The following is a 20,835-nucleotide window of genomic DNA, read 5'->3' on the forward strand; positions in this document are numbered from 1 at the left end:
GTTTGATGATCGCTTTGTGGTACCCAACAATGGTATTCATTTTATATTTAAAAAAAAACTCTTGATTGGCTTCTCCTGTGTTGATGGGTGTTGATTACAGAACATCACATGCTCAGGACCAAAACAGCTGACAAGGCAGTGGGGACGGACAGGAACAGGACTCTGAATAATACATTTCTGTACAGCCCAGTGCACTGAATTCTAAAATGGATTTTTATTTAATCAGATTCTGTATAATTGAACTGAGGACATATCTGAATTCTGGCCTCAGTTACTCATGTACAGCCTTGTTGGCTTCCAGATTATATACATTGGATGAATTGGGGCCAATATGAATAGCCTGGGGGTGGTGTGATCACCAAAAGGCAGGAAATGGCCCACTGTTTACTGAATTGTTTTTAACATTGTGTGGTATACAAAGTCATGATTTTTTCATTTAACTTTATCTTTCTATAGAATCTACATGAGCCTCTTTAGCTTAAGTATTAGAATCCGTTCTTTTCAAGTATACTATGCATATTTCAAAAGGTCTGAGACCCTGGTAGATTAAAAAGAGAGGAAATACATTTTAATGGTAGGTCAGATCACTGTGTCCTGACCCACTGTGAGCACATTTAATACACACAATATGACTCTTGCAGTGTTGCACTTTCCCTGATCATTAGTTTGATATGATGCTCCTGAACACACACACACACACACACACAGAAATCCTGTGGTCCACAAAAAATACATGTAACTTTCCTAAATCTTTTGGGGGAGTACTGGTCCCCATTATTTTATATTAGATTTGCTTTTGTGTTACATTACTGATGATAGCTAAAAATAAATAAGCCTCACAGCTATTTTCTATATGTTATTTTTGGTTACGAATAAGTTTCTTTTTTATTTGACCTGCATTTACTCAATTGTTTCACTTCCTCTTTGTGTTCTACATCTTTTGATGATAGTTCCAAACTTTATTGCTCCCCTGTTGGTTGATAGTGTTCCTTCTTGGATATTTGCAGGTTAAAATGCTTTAATGTTATTGGCAACAGCTAAAATGAAAAGAATGGAAAAATTTCCTGTCCTGATATAAGGTGTTATGCATATTTCATGCTTAGAATAACCATCACAAATCATCATCCTAAGAGGTCCGATTGTTCTGTGAAGATTCTATGTAAATAGGTCATTTTTGGTGGCTGGCAAGAGAAATGTTACACTTCTATAAAAGACATTTTAACCAAAAGGTGGCACTGCGGCTGCATGCATTCTGCTTTAGGTTAGCTGTCTTGCATGAGCTAATAAGCTATACACTGCATGTATTATAACTTCTGGTTTCATACTCTGTGAATTATGAGTAAATACCGTAATTGAAGCAACTATGAGTTCATTATTTCCAAAATATAGGAGAATAACTTTCCAGGATACAAACAATGTAAAAACTAACCACATTGTAAAAATAATAAAGGCATTTTATAACTTAAGTGATCCCAATCAACTGATTAAGCAAATAAAAATCTCTGAAATCTAACGCTGCCAACATATGCGCAATATGATACCATAGGGTGCATAAACGAAACTTCTTTATTAGTTTATGAACAGCTAGCTTTGTTTTGCAGCATCCAGTGCAAAAGGAGAATTGCTTGTTAAAAATAGTGGTTTGGGGCCTGATCTTGCAGCACTGAAAGTCAATAGGAGTCGTGAGTTAGACTTTGATGGGGACTGGATTGGGTCCTTAGTTAGCTGCTTTGTAGGTGTTGTTTAACTAGACCGCTAATGAAAAAAGGTCACTAGTTGTATTTTGTAACTATATGTTTGCTTTGAACTGATAGAAGCCAGAAAATTCAGAATCAAACTTCCAGGCTAGATTCACTTCCACTGGAGAAATTTGGTTCCCAGTGGGGGAAAGGCAAAGGACCTGCCAACCAGTTGTGCCACAGGTATGGCAATCATTGCCCCAGCCTAGAAATTGGGTGGTGTTGACTGAGAAGGAAGGTGTGACCATGGCTCAGAATAAGTACTGATTGAGTGCATCCCCTAAACATCTTTTATTGGCAGGGGTTCTCTTGGGCCATGCTTACACAATAAAGCAGTTGTCCCTTGATGGAACCCTCAGGGGTATGCCACAGCCATCCTCCAGGGGCTGGTGCCTTCTCATGGGCACAGGTGCTGCAATTTGCACCTTTGTGTGCCAATGGAGAGAAACAAACCTCCATCTGTAATCTGGGTTTCATGGTTACATATTGTAGGAACCCCTAAATAATGAACTACATGCATGCCATACTACATATTCTATAATATCTAGGCATAACATGGCAGATTGAAAGAGAGCATTTCATCAACTATGGATCACTGTGCAATTGCATATTTAGAAACCAATATGCATATTTAAAATCCTATATGGGGAATACTTTTACAGTTACAGATTACTTCATTTTATTTCCTATTTAGGACAAAAGAAAGAACAAGATTATATACTAATCACAAGCTACATTTTCTTCCATGTATTGTTTGAGATGTTTAAGCAATATCATTATGGATGTCTGACATGAAGGGGAACAGGAGAAAGGTCAGCAGCTGAACAAAGCTTTTTCACTACAGGAGATTGGTCAAACAAAATAAACATGACTAAGCGATGTTAAATAAAGAGCAAATTTAAGGCCCAGTGCTAATGTGGGCAAAACTCCTGTTGACTTTACTAGGAGTTTCTTTACATAAATATCACAGTATCATATCTTATAGTGGAGAAACAGTCAATAAGATTAAAAAGATTTAAAAACATATAAATGTACAATGATGATGAAGAAGATTCTTCAGAACTAACTTTTCTTTAATGTCCAGACTGTGAATGAACTTACCATACAGTTCTTTGCTTTCAAAATACACCACGTGTGGGCCAGCCAAACGTGTGTTTGCATATATATATACAGACACACACAGCTATTGTTCAGAAATCAAAAGTGAGGCCCCCAAAAATTATGAGATTGGCTTAAAATCATGAGGGGTTTTTTTAAAGAGGTTCTTTTTTATTTTCCTTATGGTATTGAATCCTATTGGGCTACATCTAGGTCACTTTTGCAAACCTTACTCTGAAGCTATGAAAGCTAGACGTGTTTTTAAGTGAAAAATGAGATTCCATGGAATTATAAGATTCCAGGAGCTAGGGCTTCAAGAACAGCACCAAATACCAAATATTGTCAGACTCATGATGAAACTGCAAAAGTTGGCAACTCTGTAGCCTGCAAATGTGTGTGTGTGTGTATTATATATGTACATATTTATATATACACACCTCTACCTCAATATAACGCGACCCGATATAACACAAATTTGTATATAACGCGGTAAAGCAGTGCTCGGGGGTGGGGGCTGCGCACTCTGGTGGATCAAAGCAAGTTTGATATACGCGGTTTCACCTGTAACGTGGTAAGATTTTTTTGGCTCCCAAGGATAGCATTATATCAAGATAGAGGTGTGTATATATATATAATGTTCCTGATAAAGTATTTGGAATGGAATTTTACAGAGTGTATGATCACTGCTAACACATTCTTCTTGGCAAATTCTTGCTTTACAGAGACTATGGATCTCTGTTTGTATTTTCAAATTATAATTGATAACTTAAGAACATAAGAATGACCATAGTAGGTCAGACCAATGGTCCATCTAGCTCAGTATCCTGTCTTCCAACAGTGAAGAATGAACAGTACAGGGCAATTTCAAGTGATCCATCCACTGTCATCCAGTCCCAGCTTCTGGCAGTCAAAGATTTAGGGACACCCAGAGCATGGGGCTACGTCCTTGACTAATAGCCATTGATGAGTCTGTACTTAATGAATTATATAATTCTTTTTTGAACACAGTTATGTTTTTGGCCTTCACAAAATCCCTTAGCTATGAGTTCCACAGGTTGTGGAAGAAGTACTATCTTATGTTTGTTTTAAACCTGCTGCCTATTAATTTAATTGGGGGACCCCTAGTTATTGTGTTATGCAAAAGGGTAAATAACATTTCCTTTTTCACTTTCTCTACACCATTCATAATTTTATAGACCTCTGTCATATCCATCCCTAGTCATCTATTTTTTAAGATGAACAGTTCTAGTTATTTAATCTCACCTCCCTATGGAAGCTGTTTCATACCCCCTAATCACTTTTGCTACCCGTCTCTATATTTTTTCCAATTCTAATATATATTTTTGAAAATGGGGCAACCAGAACTGCACATGATATTCAAGATATGGGCATACTATGGATTTATATAGTGGTATTATGACATTTTTCTGTCTTCTTATCTATCCCTTTCCTAGTGGTTCCTAACAATGTTATCTTTTTTGACTGCTGCTGCACACTGAGCAGATGTATTCAGAGAACTATCTATAAGGACTCCAAGATTTCTTTCTTGAGCGGTAACAGCTAATTTAGACCTCACAATTTTGTATGTATAATTGGGGTTATGTTTTCCAGAGTGTAATAGTTTGCATGTATTAACATTGAATTTCCTCTGCCATTTTGTTGTCTAGTCACCCAGTTTTGTGAAATCCCTTTGCAACTCTTTGCAGTCAGCTTTGGCCTTACCTATTTTGAGTAATTTTATATCATCTGCAAACTTTGCCACCTCACTGTTTATCCCTTTTTCCAGATCATTTATGAGTATCCTGAACAGAACTGGTCCCAGTACCGATCCTTTGGGGACCCCACTGTTTAACTCTCTCCATTCTGAAAACTGACCATTCATTCCTACTCTTTGTTTCCTATCTTTTAACCAGTTACTGATCCAGGAGAGAGCCTCCTTTCTTATCCCAGGACTGCTTACTTGGCTTAAGAGCCTTTGATGAGAGACCTTGTCAAACGCTTTCTGAAAGTCCAAGTACACTATACCCACTGGATCACTCTTGTCCACATGTTTGCTGACACCCTCGAAGAATTCTGTAAATTGTGAGGCATGATTTCTCTTTACAAAGGCCACGTTAACTCTTCCCTAACATATTGTGTTCATCTATCTGATATTTCTGTTCTTTATTATACTTTCAATCACTTTGCCTGGTAATGAAGTTACACTTATTGGCCTGGAATTGCCAGGATTGCCTCTGGAGCCTTTTATTTATTCATTTTAAATCAGTGTTACATTAGCTATCCTCCAGACATCTGGTACAGAGGCTGATTTAAGTGATAGGTTACATACCAAAGTTAGTTGCTCTGCAATTTCATATCTGAGTTCCTTCCCTCCTTCCTTACATTTTATTAGTATATATAATTACTACTGTAAAAAAAAATGAAGCTGTTGTGAGTTACACAACACCAAGAGATACAATGTGATCAAATTTTCCCCCAAATTAAGATTAGTAAAAGTAAGCTTTTTACAAACTTATGGTCAGTAAAAATGCTTCCACAAATTTTAAATAAATTCCAATGGAAATAGGTTTTTTGTTTGTTTGAATGGCTTGAAAGCATGGTCTTAGTGCAGGGACCCTACATGTGAAAGTGATGACTGAGTACCCAGTTTCAGAGAAATACAAAAAGTAAACAAGCAACCCAGTGAAAAGAACATTGGATTTTTAAAAATTATTTGTTTTTCAACCAAAGGGGATGGGACAGTGTTAATTATAGGTAAAGAAATCTCATACATTTGCAGAAATGCTGGAACAATTTATATAGTGGGGGTGCTGAGAGTCATTGAACCAAACTGTAGACCCTGTGTATAACGGAAATCACTTCAAACTAAGGGGTTTTCAGCACCCCCTGCAGCCCTAGTTCCAGCATTTATGTACATTTCTGTGTATCCCAGTGTCCCTTTAGATTAGTAATGTTATAAATTTATATGTATTCCTTGAGAACACCATCTTGCCTTTATAATTCAAGAATAACTCCTGTTGCAGTCAATACGGCTTTTGCTTGAGTAAAGAATGCACGGTAGTCCCCGGGATAAATAAACCAAACTACTGTTGCCCGTGACAAACTTGTCATTAGTTTTTAAAATGCCCCTTGGAGCGCAGACCTTCCCGCTGGAGCCTCCTGTGGTTATGTAGCTGGGACTTGTACGATTCATCAAGCCGGGAGCCACACATCTAAGGTGTCTTCAAAATACCACTGAAGGGGAAGCGAGCACAGGTGACGTGAGCAGGGGGAGGTTGAGAGAGGAGATCGGCGGCGCAGAGTAACCAGGCTCCGGATCCTCGGCTTGCAGCTGGCACGCCCGCAGCAAGCTGCCTTTGCTATGCCTCTAGTAGAGTCGAGCTCTGTGTCTGAGCGAGACCTGCCCCACACGCCTGTTCCTATTGGAGCAAACCTCTCCTGCTCCGCCGGCCTGATCCCCGCAGGGGCGGGGCCTCGCAAAGTTTTCATTGAGGTGGAGAAGTGTGGGCAAAGAGCAGCGCTGCAGCTGTGTCTGAGCGTCGGTGAGGGGCAGCTAGGCAGACAGCAGGCGCGGCAGGACGCGGTCTACTTCCCCCTTTGCCTACCTACAGTGCTCTGGCTGCCGCGCCAGCGGAGAGGAGCATGCAAGTCTTTTTCGAAGGATGCAAAATGCTAGGAACCTAACAGCTTGGGATGATTTTGCTCAGTGTACCACAAGGTGGGTCCTACGGGCCAGAAGCTGGAAGAAAGTGGCTGGAGTCCTCAGTGTGTCTGGGAATCTGTGAATCGTGACTCACACCGCTCCTCGGATATATAAACAGAGAGCGAGCGAGAGAGAGCAAAGCCTTTGGTATATGACAGAACCGACCGAGTGCGATTTAATTTTAAAAGTCTGGTTCTCCTTTCTTGATGCGGGGCACAACAAAATGGTTCTCCAGTAAGAAGAAGAAGAAAAATCTCTTCTAAGAAACCGTGTGTCTTGCAACTGAAGTCACCAGAAATCCAGCTGCTTCGGGATTTAATGGGCTCTTCCAAAGATGTTAAGGGACTTGTGAGAAATCTGCAGCACGTCGAGAAAATCCGGTGAAAGACAATGCTAAACTGTATTAGCGCTGTGCAAGGGTGGACCTAAAAGTTATGAAGTGGTACCTATCGTAACAACAAGCAAATATTGTTCTCGTTTATTTAATCAAGACCCGAACTAATCAGATCTTCAAGCAATGGCAACAGAAGTGGTGTGTGGATTGATCTTCAGATTGCTACTTCCAATATGTCTCGTAGCTGGTACGTGAATTTTGCTTTGCGTGTGTGTGTGTGGGAGCAGAGCGGGAAGGAGAGGTCGTTAATTTTAAATTGTTCTTATCCGCAGCTACTTCAAAGGTTCCTCCATATCATTGTAAAACTGCTTTACCTTTCTGAACGCCTTACCTTTAAAATGAAATCATATTTCTTTAGCAATCGTTGTTCTAGAGATGCAGCAATCAGTGTATTTATTACCTCTTCTTTTTTCTTAAGATGTTCTATGAATGGGCTTCAGAAATCCCCTTTGCCTTTTTTTGAATGTTGTTGATTCTGGAATTACTTTGTTTCCCCACAAAGTTTCATGTTTGCAGCTCATTGACACCTAATTTACATTTTCCTAGCGGATAGTCTACAACTAACTCAAGGTACTCCATGTGTATTTGATTTCATGCAATATGCGAGGATAATAATAGTGGTTGTATCACTGGCACTGAACTGGTTAAGTGAAATACTGTTCAGTACTCTTCGATTTGCACAGCTCTTTACATAACCTTGTATCATTTTTTTCGAAAAGTCTAGTATATAAAAAGCTCTACTTTCCTTCCGCATCCTAACAGACGGTGCAAGAAATATTAATAAGATGATATTTTCTCGTTCTGGGCATTTTATATTTTCCTTGTTGTTGAATTCAGCATCCTTTGAAAAAGTAAATAATTTTTAGATTTAAAATAAGAATTGATGTTTGAGATACAGGTAGATGACTAATTTGTTTAATATTTTCTGAGAGTTTAATTATTAAATCATTTTACTAACAGGCAGCTACCTAAAAATGCATTATTTTGGGATTTAGAAGTATAATGAACAGCTATTGGTGGATGGGTTAGTATTAATCCGTGTCCTTCTCTTAATTTGCAAATAAAACTTTGAATAAATTCACGATTACGTTTTAGATAGATTGAGGTTAGCTTTTTCAGTTCTACCGAAAGAGAGAGAGATTTAAGATGACAAACCAAGGACGAGTTAATGAATGAGACAAATCTCGGAAATGGTGTCTTGATTTAGCCTTCGTCAATTAACTTACCATCCATTGCCTAAATGCATGCGATAAATTTTATTTAAACTACCAAACCTATAGCGGGACTAAGCGTCACCAGGATTTTTGTGGTATTTATACCAAAAATGCACTTAAGTATTATCAATGGTCTCTTGAATATTTTACTGTATTTCGCCCACAACACGGAGAGATGTATATAGGTTGGGATAAATCCCTTTAAGGTATGAGCTGAACACCTTTCAAAGGTAATGTAGCATTCTGCACAGCCCGGAGCTCTGCAATTACACACCCAGTTTCGGCACTCCGCCGCCTTTTGAAGAATTATGTCTAACAGCAGGACGTGAACAGCTTGTTTCCTAAAGTTCAGTGTGGATGTGAGAGGCAGTCGCTTGTTTTACCTTTTTTGCTAGCTGTGCGATCATCAGGTACGGGCACATCTGAGTAGGGCACTAGGAGGAGGTCTTTAATGGATACAGGTGAAGGGGAACTGAGACGTTTTGCGTAGTACTGTAACTCTGGAGCGTCCTATGGATCTGGTAAAACACGTCCTCATAACTGAGGATGGGGGTAAATCGTTGCAAATTCATAGCTCGGAGAGATGCCGTAGTAGTCAGACCGCTTTCTGCCTTCTTAAGCGCATCGGCTCTGTTTCCAAAGGGGGCGGAGGGACAGAGACGGACCGTTAGAAAAATACAATTACCCCACCCCAGGCAAACCTCCAGCACCGCTACAGGGCAGCTCTCCTTACCGCTTCTGACAAAGGGTCCAAAGACAACCACGCCCCGGGTGCTGCAGGGCGGGAGGTGAGAAAGGAAATTCCCCAACACGACCCCGAGGAGAAGAGGCAGCTGCCCCCGGCTTTAGCGGAGCAGAAGAAACCTCGCTGCAGCTTCCCTGCTTGCAGCAGGCGCGAGCGCGCGGCCGAGGGCTCCCGGGGGGTCGCTGCTGCCCAAGCGGCGCGCGCGGGAGCAGCTGTTGCGCTGGACTCAGTTGCCTCTCGACGCGCTCCTGGCTTGTGTCCCAGGGGCGGGAGGGGCTCCCCGGTCCCCGCAGCTGAGTCTCCCTCGGGACTAAGGGGCCGAGCTCTCGGTGCCTCCCAGGAGGGTCTAGTCCTCCGAGGTGAATGGGTTAAACAGGTGTAACGAGTTAACACCCCTCTCAGCCGGGTAGCCGCGGCTCTGCTCCCAGTCAGCCCCTTGGCGAGTGGGGCTCGCCGGCACTACGCTCTCCCGTCCCCTTTTGGTTTTCCGCTGCAGCGATGGGCCCCGCACGTGGGAGCGGCCTGTGCTCCGACGGGGAGCAGTGAGTGTGGGGCAGGGGGCGACGCAGGAAGCGGAGCCGAGCAGGTGCAGCCCCAGACTTCTTCTGTCACGGGGTCCCTGCAGCCCTCCCTGCCTCCCCCCGGGTTAGTGAATCCCGATAATGTGGAACTCCTCAGACTTCCCGCTAATTGTTCTGGTTACTTAGCGGAGCCGGTCCCAAGTATTGGGCCAGCAAGAGTCCAAACAGCGAGCTGAGATTCTCAAGGTTAGTGGATGAGTTCCAGCGCCTGTTCCTCCCGAAGCCTCGTAAACGAAACATCAGGCCGCTTTCCCCGCTTCTTGTCAACAAGGGGGATCGCACAGAGCTATCTACTGTTGGGAGCGGGTTTTATGATTTTATTTTGTATCTAGGAAAAGTGGTCTTAAATGCACTGGAAGCAAAGCACTCTCTTCAGAAGAATAAGGGATCCCCTCCCATGCCCTTCCTCTGACTAATAGTGAATATTTCAAATTCTGACACAAAGTGCATTATTTTTACTCCTCACCACAGTATCAGCTAGATCACCACAACCGGGCTTCATCTGATCTATGAGCCAGCAGAGACCTAGGGCTCCAGTTCCTCCACCCCCCACCCCCAGGACCTGGGTCTCCACTGCTTCCCACAGTGAAGGACCTCTTTCACTGATAAGTCCTTCGTACCAGTGAAAAGTGGGTGTAAGATGTAACCAAATTGGTTTTAGGTTTCAGAGGTTAAGCTGTGTTAGTATCAGCGAAAACCAGGAGGAGTCCTTGTGGTATATTAGAGACTATTCGTTAGACTCTAAGGTGCCACAAGGACTCCTCCTTGTTCAAACTGGTTTTGACATTCACTTCTCTTTGCATACCTGTACATGTTTACAGATGGCACAAGGCGCTGGAGAATCAGTGACATAATCTTCTGTTTCAGTGTTCACAAAGGGCCACAGCTGCTCAAGGGCCAACCTGGTCTTTGAGATCTTTCTGCTTAGTCAAGATGACCTCCAAGACCTCAGTGAAATATGAACACATTTCCCTTCTATATATTAGCTGTAGATAATGTTAGAAACAGGGCTGACGAGAGTGGGGGAAGCTGTTACAAATTATTGGGGCCCGACAGTCCGGAAGGGGGCCTGGCTTCCCTGGATTCGTTGGCCCTGCTTAGCCGGTTTGCCCTTGCTGGGGGTTCCGAAAAAATTTTTTCACCGGGGCCTGAACCCGCTCTCTGGTGCCTTGGTTAGAAATGTGTATGTACACATATCTCAGACTGATGTGATAGGGCCGGCTCTAGCCATTTCGCCGCCCAAGCATGGCGGCACGCTGCGGGGGGCGCTCTGCCGCTTGCCGATCCCGCAGGACCAGCGGACCCTCTGCAGGGACGCCTGCGGGAGGTCCACCGGAGCCACCTGCCGCCCTCCTGGCAACCGGCAGAGCACCCCCCGCGGCATGCCGCCCCAAGCACGCGCTTGGCACGCTGTGGCCTGGAGCCAGCCCTGATGATCGTCTTTGGAGAATATCTTTAAGACTAGAGGTGGCCTCACTTATGTGTGGTATATACAAGTGATCCTTGGCATGTAAAAGAGGAACTTGCAGAAAAGTTATACTTAAAAGTGTGGAGGAGAGGAATAAACTGATATAGTAATGGAGACTTCATATAAGCACAGAACAGCCATTCTGACACTGTAACATTAATCCTAGCATTGAAATGATGGCGTTGTCTTTCTGTCAAGTGCTTACTTGTGTTGGTCTCTTTTTGCTATCCTCTTTGCATCGTGTGTTCTGAATAGATTGGTCTCCGAATCATCTTGCCATCATGATTTTTGGTAGCTTGTAATGTAGAGGTACCTTACTATCGTAGCAGTATCTCAACAGATATGAATTGACACTGTCACGAGAAGTTCTAACAGTTAGATATCTCATTCAACTGCAAGGGGAAAATGTCCAAATAAAAATGTAAGGCATGATTTTTGGATTTCAGCTAATGGAAAGCTTTGGATCCTGTTTTTTGGATCCAGTGATCTTGCTCAGCTGGAGATGAGGAATTACATTAAATAGGATACCAGCTGGATATATTAACCAGATCTGGTATGTTATGTGCATGTTTTAATGTTTATTAAGTGAGAATGCATTTCTCATAAAAGTGAGAATCTGCCTGTACAGCTCAACTTCATTTCACCACACTTCTGCTGTTCTAGTACTCACCTGTTTATGAGCAAAGGCCACCATCTGTCCCCAACCATGAGGAAGCCTATGGTGGTTTATGGACGATGGACAATTAGAGTTCTAATGCCAAAGTGATGCTTACTTGTGTGTTTTAAAACAGACTTTTTAACCCATGCATCTGCAGTTGAAGGGCTAGTGTGCTGTGACTCATTGTGCCTCCTAGCCTCATCTAAGCAGTACTTGTACCACAGTTACGCAAAAAGGAGGAAAATAGTTTGTTCTCTTAATAATAAATATTTAACTGTTGCATGGTTAGATAAGCTGGATTTATTGATTTTTTTTTTTCACTATAGCAGAGTAGTGTGAAACTTGCTTATCTGATTGAATTTTTGACAATGATACATGTAATCTAAATAGATTGAGGAAATAACATAACAGCTACACCAAATTGTTAGTGGTTATATATTTAAAAGTAAACATTTGTATATTAAGTTGAAAAATTAGTGTTCTCTAACTTTACTTTTTTAAAATGTATATACACTGCTGCAATGTTTGAGTATCTCCCATGTATTAAATAGTATTATGTATTAGTGTAATTAATATTTTGGGGGCAAGGACAGCAATGCCAAAACCAGTGTGTTGCACTGTGCACATAAATCCAAACATGTTCAGGGGAAAAGAATAACCTGTGGTTTTTCATGTTGGTTTGTTGTTGTTTGTTTTTTAAAGAGTTGGTGATTTGTATATAACTGTTTATTTCATTTGTTTGTCTTGAGAATTTTGTATCTAATAAGTATCTATTAAAGACAAGAATCTCAAAGATGAAAATGAAAGATATTTTTGGACAGTGAAACCTCTGATGCAGCTGTATCTGTGTGTCACTACTAATTTTTCATAATATTGCTTTGGCCTGTGAAGTGTTGCAACACTTCCGTATAGTATGGCACGAGTGACTTGAATACAAGGTGACTCATTGTAATTCCAAGGATTTCAAACTTTCCTCACATTTAAATGCAATATTTTATAGTAAGAGACCATTCATTTAATACTTTATTGTATAATTTACTAGTGTTTAAAGATAATCGGGAAAAGGAAAATGAGAACCCGTGGCATTGGCATTGAAAATGCATAATTGCTTAATCCTGCCAACTATCTTGGAATCAGCATAAAACAGTTTTGTTTTATATTACAAGTTAATTTGTTATATGCAGAATGTAGTGTTTCCCTCTCTTTCTCCCTCTCTCTCTGCAGTAAGACGTCAGAATTTTAAGAGGCTAATTATGAAATTAACCTCATGCTAATTAATTTGTCTAAAACATCTCAAAGTCTAAAAACCACAACGTTGATACAGAGTGAGGTAAACCACAATTGTAGCTATTTCTGCTTCCAATTGCTTTACTTTTCACATACTTAATTAGTTTTGTAGACAATAAAATAATCTGATTTCCTGTGGGATGAAGGAATTTACCTAGAGAGATCAGCTTTCTTTGGTTTTAGCTAATTCTGTGGGATTAGGTGTGTGCCTTTGCTTGCTCACACACGTGCTCTCTCTCAAATAATATGTTAGATGTGGCTGAATTATTTTGGATAAATAATAATTTTACACTTTTGGGTTCTGGTCAGGATGAAAAGTGTAAGTCTCTGAAAAGCTGCTAGAATGTCAGTTTTTGTGATATTATTGGCATGACCAAAAGCAAGAATGACTGTAAATTATGCTGTCAGTTCTTGTAGACATAACAGATTCAGATTTTTTCAGTAAGGCATTTTTGGTTGTTTATCCAAACCAAAACTCTGAACTTCGAGAGTTTCTGCTCTAATGTAACAAAATTGTGGAACATAATTCATGTTAAATTCTCATTCTCCATTCAAATAATGATGGAAACTCCTCATAATGATGTTTTGAAGATGATTTCTTCAGTATGTGAAGATAACATTATGGGTAACCTTTCAAAAGTGTTTAAATCCTGTTTTCAGAAATTACTTAGGAACATTGACAATGGGATATGTCACCTCTGAAAATGGGACTTAAGTTCTTAAATCACCTAGGCAGCCTTGCAAATTTTATCCCATGTCATTAAAGCAAAATGAAGCTAAGGGAACCACATAGATCAAGTCACTGTTGAGCTATTCATATTGTTCCCGTAGTTGCTAAAGTTATTTAATAGTCTGTGCTAAAAAGTGCTTCAGAATACAACAATCTCTTATGAGACCATCTATTTATTACCCCTTGGATTACCCTAAAGGAAGTATGGAAAACAACAGTCTAGAAAATTTTGATACGATTGAGGCAAGTCTATGGAGACAATGGGCCATGTCATGCCATTGATTTATAAACAGTACTTCCCACTACTTTCAATGAGAGTAATTGTTGAAAATTGGATGTTATGGTATGTTATTCTTTGAAGATACAATTATTTATAATACAAACCTGTTAAGGTAATATTAAAAAGTCAGGATGATTGCAAAACAGTTCTTATGCATTACTGTCCATAGCATCATAGTTTATGATGTTAAGATGATGTCAGTGATGACATGCTGTGAAGATAATGACAAAATATTTCAAAACTACAATGATCTTTAAAATGCGAAAATGATAGCACGGCTGGTTATTCCATAGTCATCTGGATTTTTGTTTACCAAGGTATTAAGAAAAGAACTATTCATTTTATTGTCCTTACAGTGACACATAATGGCAATAAAATGATCTTTGATGTACCAAGGAATGGCAGAGAAGAGAGAGAGACATAATTGTAATTTTTTTTATTGTTGGGAGGTGCTCACATAGTCTGGGGATGGATGCCAATATAAAAACTCAGCTTGACAGTATACGCATACCTTCCACATAACCCCTTCTTTAACATAGTCTTCTTATAACACTTTCAAAAACTTACTCTTGTGTTTTTTCCAGCACACCCATAAAAATGTATCAATCAGATCAACAAAAAATATTTAGGAACTTAAGTTGCGTAAGGAAGATACAACACTGAGAAACCACTTCAGCCAAACTGCATGTGAGACCCTAAAATGTTTTTTTTGTTTTGTTTTGTTTTAAGCTTTAACACCAAGGGGGCTAATCCTGTTTCAATTAAATCAGTGGGGGTTTTGTCATTGATTTCAAGGGGACCAGGTTCAGGCCTTGGATTAAGCTAGTAATGGGAAGAAATGTATATTTCTGTAGCCTAGTTGGAGCAATATTTCTCCAACATTGTAGAAAGAGCAAAATTGCTCCAAATCTGTGTTATTTTTATTTTAGAGTAATGAAAATCCAAACATAAGAAAAACTAACAATATCCATGCAAGGGAGCATAGTGTGGTGGTCACGATATAACAGTCGTCTTGAATTTGCTCACAACATTGCCTCCAGCAGACAGGCCAGGAGACTCCTTTCATTTAAAGGTGCAGAACACACAAATGATAGAATCATTATCTCTCCCTTACATTTACATTGCTACATACACCACAGTTATTAATCCCTAAATATTTAATAAACTATACCCAACTTCCATCTCACTTAGAAGATTAAATAGGCCAAGTAGATCTTGTCAATCACTTGACAAGATTTAGGAAAAACTTTGGAATTTGCAAGCAAGTTGAATATCTCCATGCATGAGATTAAACTGGGAATGAAATCAGGGGGAAAGCTAAAAACAGTTAATGATGATCTAGGCACAAGGCAGTTCTGTTGTTCTCTTTCCTCTGCTCACATTTGTCAGAGATTGAATTTGGCTTTTTATTTTGCACACTGTACACCAACGCAAATAAAAATGGGGAGGAGTGACCTGAATTGAATGGAACTATAAAAATCCATTTGTTTTTCAATACTTGACCTCTCCATCATAAATACATTAGTCAGACCCGTTTAGAACCTAAACTCCCACAATAGATTGTGGGCTGTAGTTCTTTAGAGACTTCACTTTTACTTATGATCATGTCATGCACAGGACTCTTGTTCTCTGCATTTAAATTACAAGCAGCAAATATAGACTGTATTCTGATTATCTGTGTATCAGAGCAAGCAATGCACAGCCTGACAGGGCAGAGCTTTGCATATTTTGGAAACAGATAATTCACTGTTTTCTTGTGGTGGGTGGATAAGATAATAGTACTATTAATACAGCTGTAGTTAGACCCCTCGTGCTGGGGTCCATTTCTATATACTGTTGAAAATGTCTGTTATAATTCCAACTATCTGAGTCACACAAAAAAACCCAGCTGGTGGATAGAGTTCAACACTCCAAACTGCTATAGCACTAAAATCATCATTTCGTAGGGCAGCCAGGCTGGGTCATTTGTTGGAGCAGATGAATAGCAGATGCTAGCAAAAGGAGGCAAATACCTCAGAAGTGTTGGCAGTGCTAAAAAAAAAAAGATTATCATTAGAGAATATCAGTTATTTGGATCTTCTCTGAGGGAGATTTCAAAGACTACCCTCCTTCCTTATGACAAATGTTGGATATTAAAACATTTTTCAGGCAGAGAGTTGTGTATGTTTGAGCTCCAATTTCTCCTCTGCCTTCCTTCATGGTAACAACAAGTCTTTGTGAGACTGAAATGCCTGGCTCTCTTCCTTTTACTGAGAAGGAAGTAACCTCTGGCATACCATGCAGTAGTCTAGACTAGTAGTCTACAGGCTAGATTTATAGGAGCGTAGCTCCCAACATTTCACGTGGGTAAAGCAGGATGCAGTGTCACTCAGGTTTGGCCTGTCCGCCCCTCTGTAGGTGGAGACCAAAGGGTGGACAGGTCAAACCTTAGGGGTTGCAACCTAGTGTATGAGGTTGCACAGCCAAATGCCACTTAGTTTGGGGGCCCACTTAAATGGGGAGCCTAGGGGCAAACTGCCCCTTCTGCTCCCTCCGGGTGGTCCCAAATTTGGAAAATGTTCACTTCAGCTAGGATGGAAGACTCTAGGAGTCAAAGGAGGACAGTCCTATGAAACCTAGGACTGTTGGCAGGTCTGTAAGGTGCACTCACTTCTAGGTGCCCTGTTGCCTAGGGGAATTCACAATCCTGAGTTAGGTGCGTAGGCTCTTAATACAACACAGGAGGAGTAGTGCCTTAGACGGATGCACAGAAGCCTGAATAGTAAGTGCAGAGCTGCCTATTCTAGCTAATAGGGAATGCTGAGGAGAGAGGTGTGGTCTAAGCCCTGTCCTTTACAGGGATTTAGGGCCTAACTTTGGTCTAGAGGGGGGCAACTCTCTCTGCCTGGGTCATAGCTCCCTTCTTGTGGAGTTACCTGTCTAAATCACATCAGTCTCTTCTGAAGAAAAAATTAGGGAAAGTTGTTGTTGGTGCCCCCTCATGCCCAGTGCTTAAAGCACTCACCAGATATAGGAGACTGGGGTAAAAAAAAATAAACCCCTTCTGCCTGATTCAGAACAGAGATTTGAATTCAGGAGTCCCACCTCCCAGATGAATGTCCTAGTCACTAGCCATTCTCTCTCTCTTGCTATCTGGCTCGGTGACTTTTTAAGGATTTCATACCAAGTGGAGCAGGTTCAACAGGACAGATTGAGAGAGAGACCCAGTCGAAAGTTTCTTATAATTCTTATAGCCCAGTGGTAGGTGGGGGAGCTGCATTCCAGTTTCTGCTCTGAATTGGGTAGTGGAAGGATTTGAACTCCAGATTCATCTGCCCTGGATATGTGACCTAACCACCAGGCCACTGGGCATAAGGGCATGGGTATCACCACTCTGTCCTCTGTGCAGGGTAGATGTGCTCTGAGAATGCATACAGGGTTGGGCCTCGCTGGGGAGAAAGACAAGGGAACACCTAGCTTGTGAATCCTGCTGGGGTTTAACCACTGAGCAGCATGGCACTATCAGGACTTAGGCAGCTTTGCATGTGCCCACCAACAGAAATGTAGGTGCCTATGGGGTCATCTGGCAGCTTGAGTGGTGGTTCTGTGAATGCCAGTGCCACCTTAATGTTGGACTTAGCACTAGATTCACAGGGGGACTTAGGCACTTAATTGGCCCTTTAGATGTTTAAGTATTTAGTTGTTTGTTGTGCTTGTTCTATGGATAATCATATTTGTATATCGAAGGATGACATTAAAAAGCCTTAACTAAAGGAAAAGGTTATCTATGGTATGTATGTGGTTTATGTGATTAAGCCTATGATTTTAGGCATTTCTGTAAATATGATTTGCTAACCACTAAAATGTGTTTCTCCTTTGGTGCTACAGCAGATGAGTCAATATTTATAACATAACCCACACCCAACTTATCCTCTGTTGCCAAATTATCCATTTTTCTATAGCATTGACTTTTTCAATATTCATAATACTTCATGCTATGATTATGCTTGGCAGGATTCAAATTTTATTTATCTTTATAATTTCAATGGATGATATTAATGTTTATTTTTAAGCTTTTTAAAATTTTTATATATTTAAATTTTCACAGTTGTGGGAAAATATGGGGGGCTCAAATTGGGCATGTCAGACAATAATTATTTAATTACAGTAAATATTTAGATTAAAAAAGATAAAACTATAACTGTTAAAACACAAATTGTCAACATCACATGGCAATACATACAAAGTAAACATCCTTCAATCAAAATCAGGGTTCTGAGGCAGTATTTTTCTTTCTTTGCCTGTCTAAGTTTCAGTTATTATTGATGGAACTATTTTCTATTGGTTTGTGTGTATGGTGAAATTGACATTTATTGATTAAAAAACCTAATCCTTCCAAGCCTGACTATGATCTTTTCAGCTCTCAAAAGCTAAGAAGGGTCAAACCTGGGCAGTACTTGGAGAGGAAGCCTTTAGGACAGGGGCAGCTCCAGGCACCAGCATGCCAAGTGCGTGCTTGGGGTGGCAAGCTGTGGGGGGGCACTCTGCTGGTCACCGTGAGGGTGGCAGGCAGATCACCTTCGGTGGCATCACTGAGGAGGGTCCGCTGGTCCCCCAGCTTTGACGGACCTCCTGCAGGTTGTCGCTGAATTTGCGGGGCTGGGGACCTCTCGCAGGCAAGCCGCTGAAGGCAGCCTGCCTGCCGTGCTTAGGGTGGCAAAATGCCTAGAGTTGCCCCTGCTTTAGGAGCCCAGGTGCTACTGGCAGTAGTACTGGTAACACAGGAAGTATCACTCTGATTTTTGATTCAGCGTTGAACTTGCCTCATTCTGGTGCTAATGGCATCAGGTGCTGGGGATTGATCTTTCTTTCCTATGAATCAGGTTATGATTTTAGCGTTCAAAAATTAGAAAATGAAAAAGCTGAATTATGTTAAGCAGCCACCTTGCACAGATGTAGTAGTTTCTATTTTAGATTTTATTAAATGTGTCTCTTAATACATTACTGTTAAACACATACCATAGAACATTTAGGATGTGCAGTATGGCTGAATTAATTGGCTTTTTCATTGAGACTCTTGCTTATTTGTTTCCTTTCTTGAGTAGTTCAAAAATCATAACCTTATTGTTACATTACAGTTACTATTTTATTTTGAGTATTAAATCCTTTTTTGATTTTGTGCTAAGATATATGCCTCAGTAATATCTGGTGGTAGTGAATTCCACAGATTAACTCTACTTTGTATTAAAAAGAGAGTACTTTTTAATCTATTTCAAATTTGTTGCCTCAGTAAATTATTTGTTGGATGAGAAGTATGTATAATCACTTAGATCAGCAAAAATGTAATGTTTTCTTTGCAGGGCGCAAAAGCAACCATTAAGATTGACTGTAGAAATTACCAGCCATAAATTTTCGATCTGGTTGTCTGAGAAGCAAGGGATGCCACCTTACACTTTTAATTTGCTTTTGAAGCAGACTCTTGTAGTATACATGCTGTGTTCATTTCAAGAGATTAGAAAGATGCACATTATGGCATGTCATCTTTTGAATTCATTCAGATATCTTCAGTTTAGAAGTTCTGTTGCAAATCAAATGAAAATAAAAAGGGTGTGAGAGAGAGAGATCACTTTTTTCTTTTAATTATTATAAAACACAAGACTGCAGACATTACAAATTGTTTCTGCTCTTTGCAAGACCTGTGTTACTTATAGTCTGACAGAGCAATAACTATTTTTAAATTGTGGGTCAAATCCTGTCCTTCACTTCAGAAGTGTTGCATGAGATTATACATTGAAATATTTAGTTTTTAAAGAGGAAACTACTATGGATTTGGTCTAAATATAGACCTTGGTTTGTGCATCTCTTTCTGGGTGTAGTCTAAAGATGCTAAACAGTTTTCCTAATGGTGCTATCTTCACCCTCACCAAACCTATATTAACAGCAAAATTGCTGTTACCCCAGCTCCAAATGTGTACCTCACTCACATATTAAGACGATGTTGTTGGATATGTGTATGCTTAGATAGTCTAGCGAAGATGAACTCCTCCTTTCAATAGCTTTTGTATATTAAAGAATTTTAGAGTACACATGTGGATATGTTTTAAAGACCTGTTTAGTTTCGTTAAATGCAGAAGAGATTGCAAAGAGTGAGATGAACAGCAGTGAAAACTGTTTAAGAACCAATATACTTTTCTAGTAGTTCAGAGCCAGCTTTATTTCCACATTGATTTAATAAAATGGAAGGGCAGACTACAACAACGATTACACCAATCTGTAATCTGTTCCTGGGTATCTCTAACAAACAGGTACGCAGCAGCCTACTTGGACTTCATTTTAAGTCATGTATTTGTGAACTCAGTAACCCTTTTGATGTAAATTAATGCACTATGCAGAGCCAGCACTCGGCATAAGCAGACTAAGCAATTGCTTAGGGCCCCAAGCAGCTCAAGGGAGGCACCTATTTGTTTTTTATTATGTGGTGTGTGTATGGAGGGGGGGTATTTGTGCTTGGGTGGCCCCAGTGGGCTAGTACTGGCATCATGCAAAACACATGTTTAATTATGGCTCCCACATTTAACAACATGTTATATCTTTCTCCTTTTCCATGTATATGGCCTTGATGTAGTCTGTTACTGGTGAAGCTTGCTATAAACTGAGAATGGGATGGCCTGTAACCCAATGGCAAGTGAGGAGATTGCTATGTTGTATCACAGGATTGTTTGTGTCAGAAGTTGGGCGCAGCTTCTAAAAACTCAATATAAGTTGGCTTAATTAGTTGCAGAGGGTAATTGTGATGGTTTGTGGATTTACATCAGCTCAGCTCAAATTGCCCTTTTGTTAGACTACTTCTTTGGGAGATGTTTCTGATCAATATATATGGGTGCAATGTATTTGATGTGCAGTTTTGTCATTATATTTCAATGGTTTAAGGACTTGCCTACTGTTCACTCAGCACTTAT

The 20,835-nt window shown here is 40.4% G+C and overlaps 1 protein-coding gene across 1 annotated transcript in view; it reads left to right on the plus strand.

The window, feature by feature from the left end:
- The first annotated feature begins 6,674 nt into the window (after positions 1-6,674).
- PIEZO2 (piezo type mechanosensitive ion channel component 2) overlaps positions 6,675-20,835 on the plus strand; it is a 485,914-nt gene continuing 471,753 nt past the window's right edge. The window contains exon 1 of the mRNA XM_075062935.1: positions 6,675-7,121. Coding sequence (XP_074919036.1) covers positions 7,058-7,121 — 64 coding nt within the window. The 5' untranslated portion in view covers positions 6,675-7,057. The remainder of the gene's footprint in view (positions 7,122-20,835) is intronic.

Source organism: Chelonoidis abingdonii, chromosome 2, assembly GCF_003597395.2.
Source record: "Chelonoidis abingdonii isolate Lonesome George chromosome 2, CheloAbing_2.0, whole genome shotgun sequence".
NCBI classification, from domain to species: domain Eukaryota; kingdom Metazoa; phylum Chordata; order Testudines; family Testudinidae; genus Chelonoidis; species Chelonoidis abingdonii.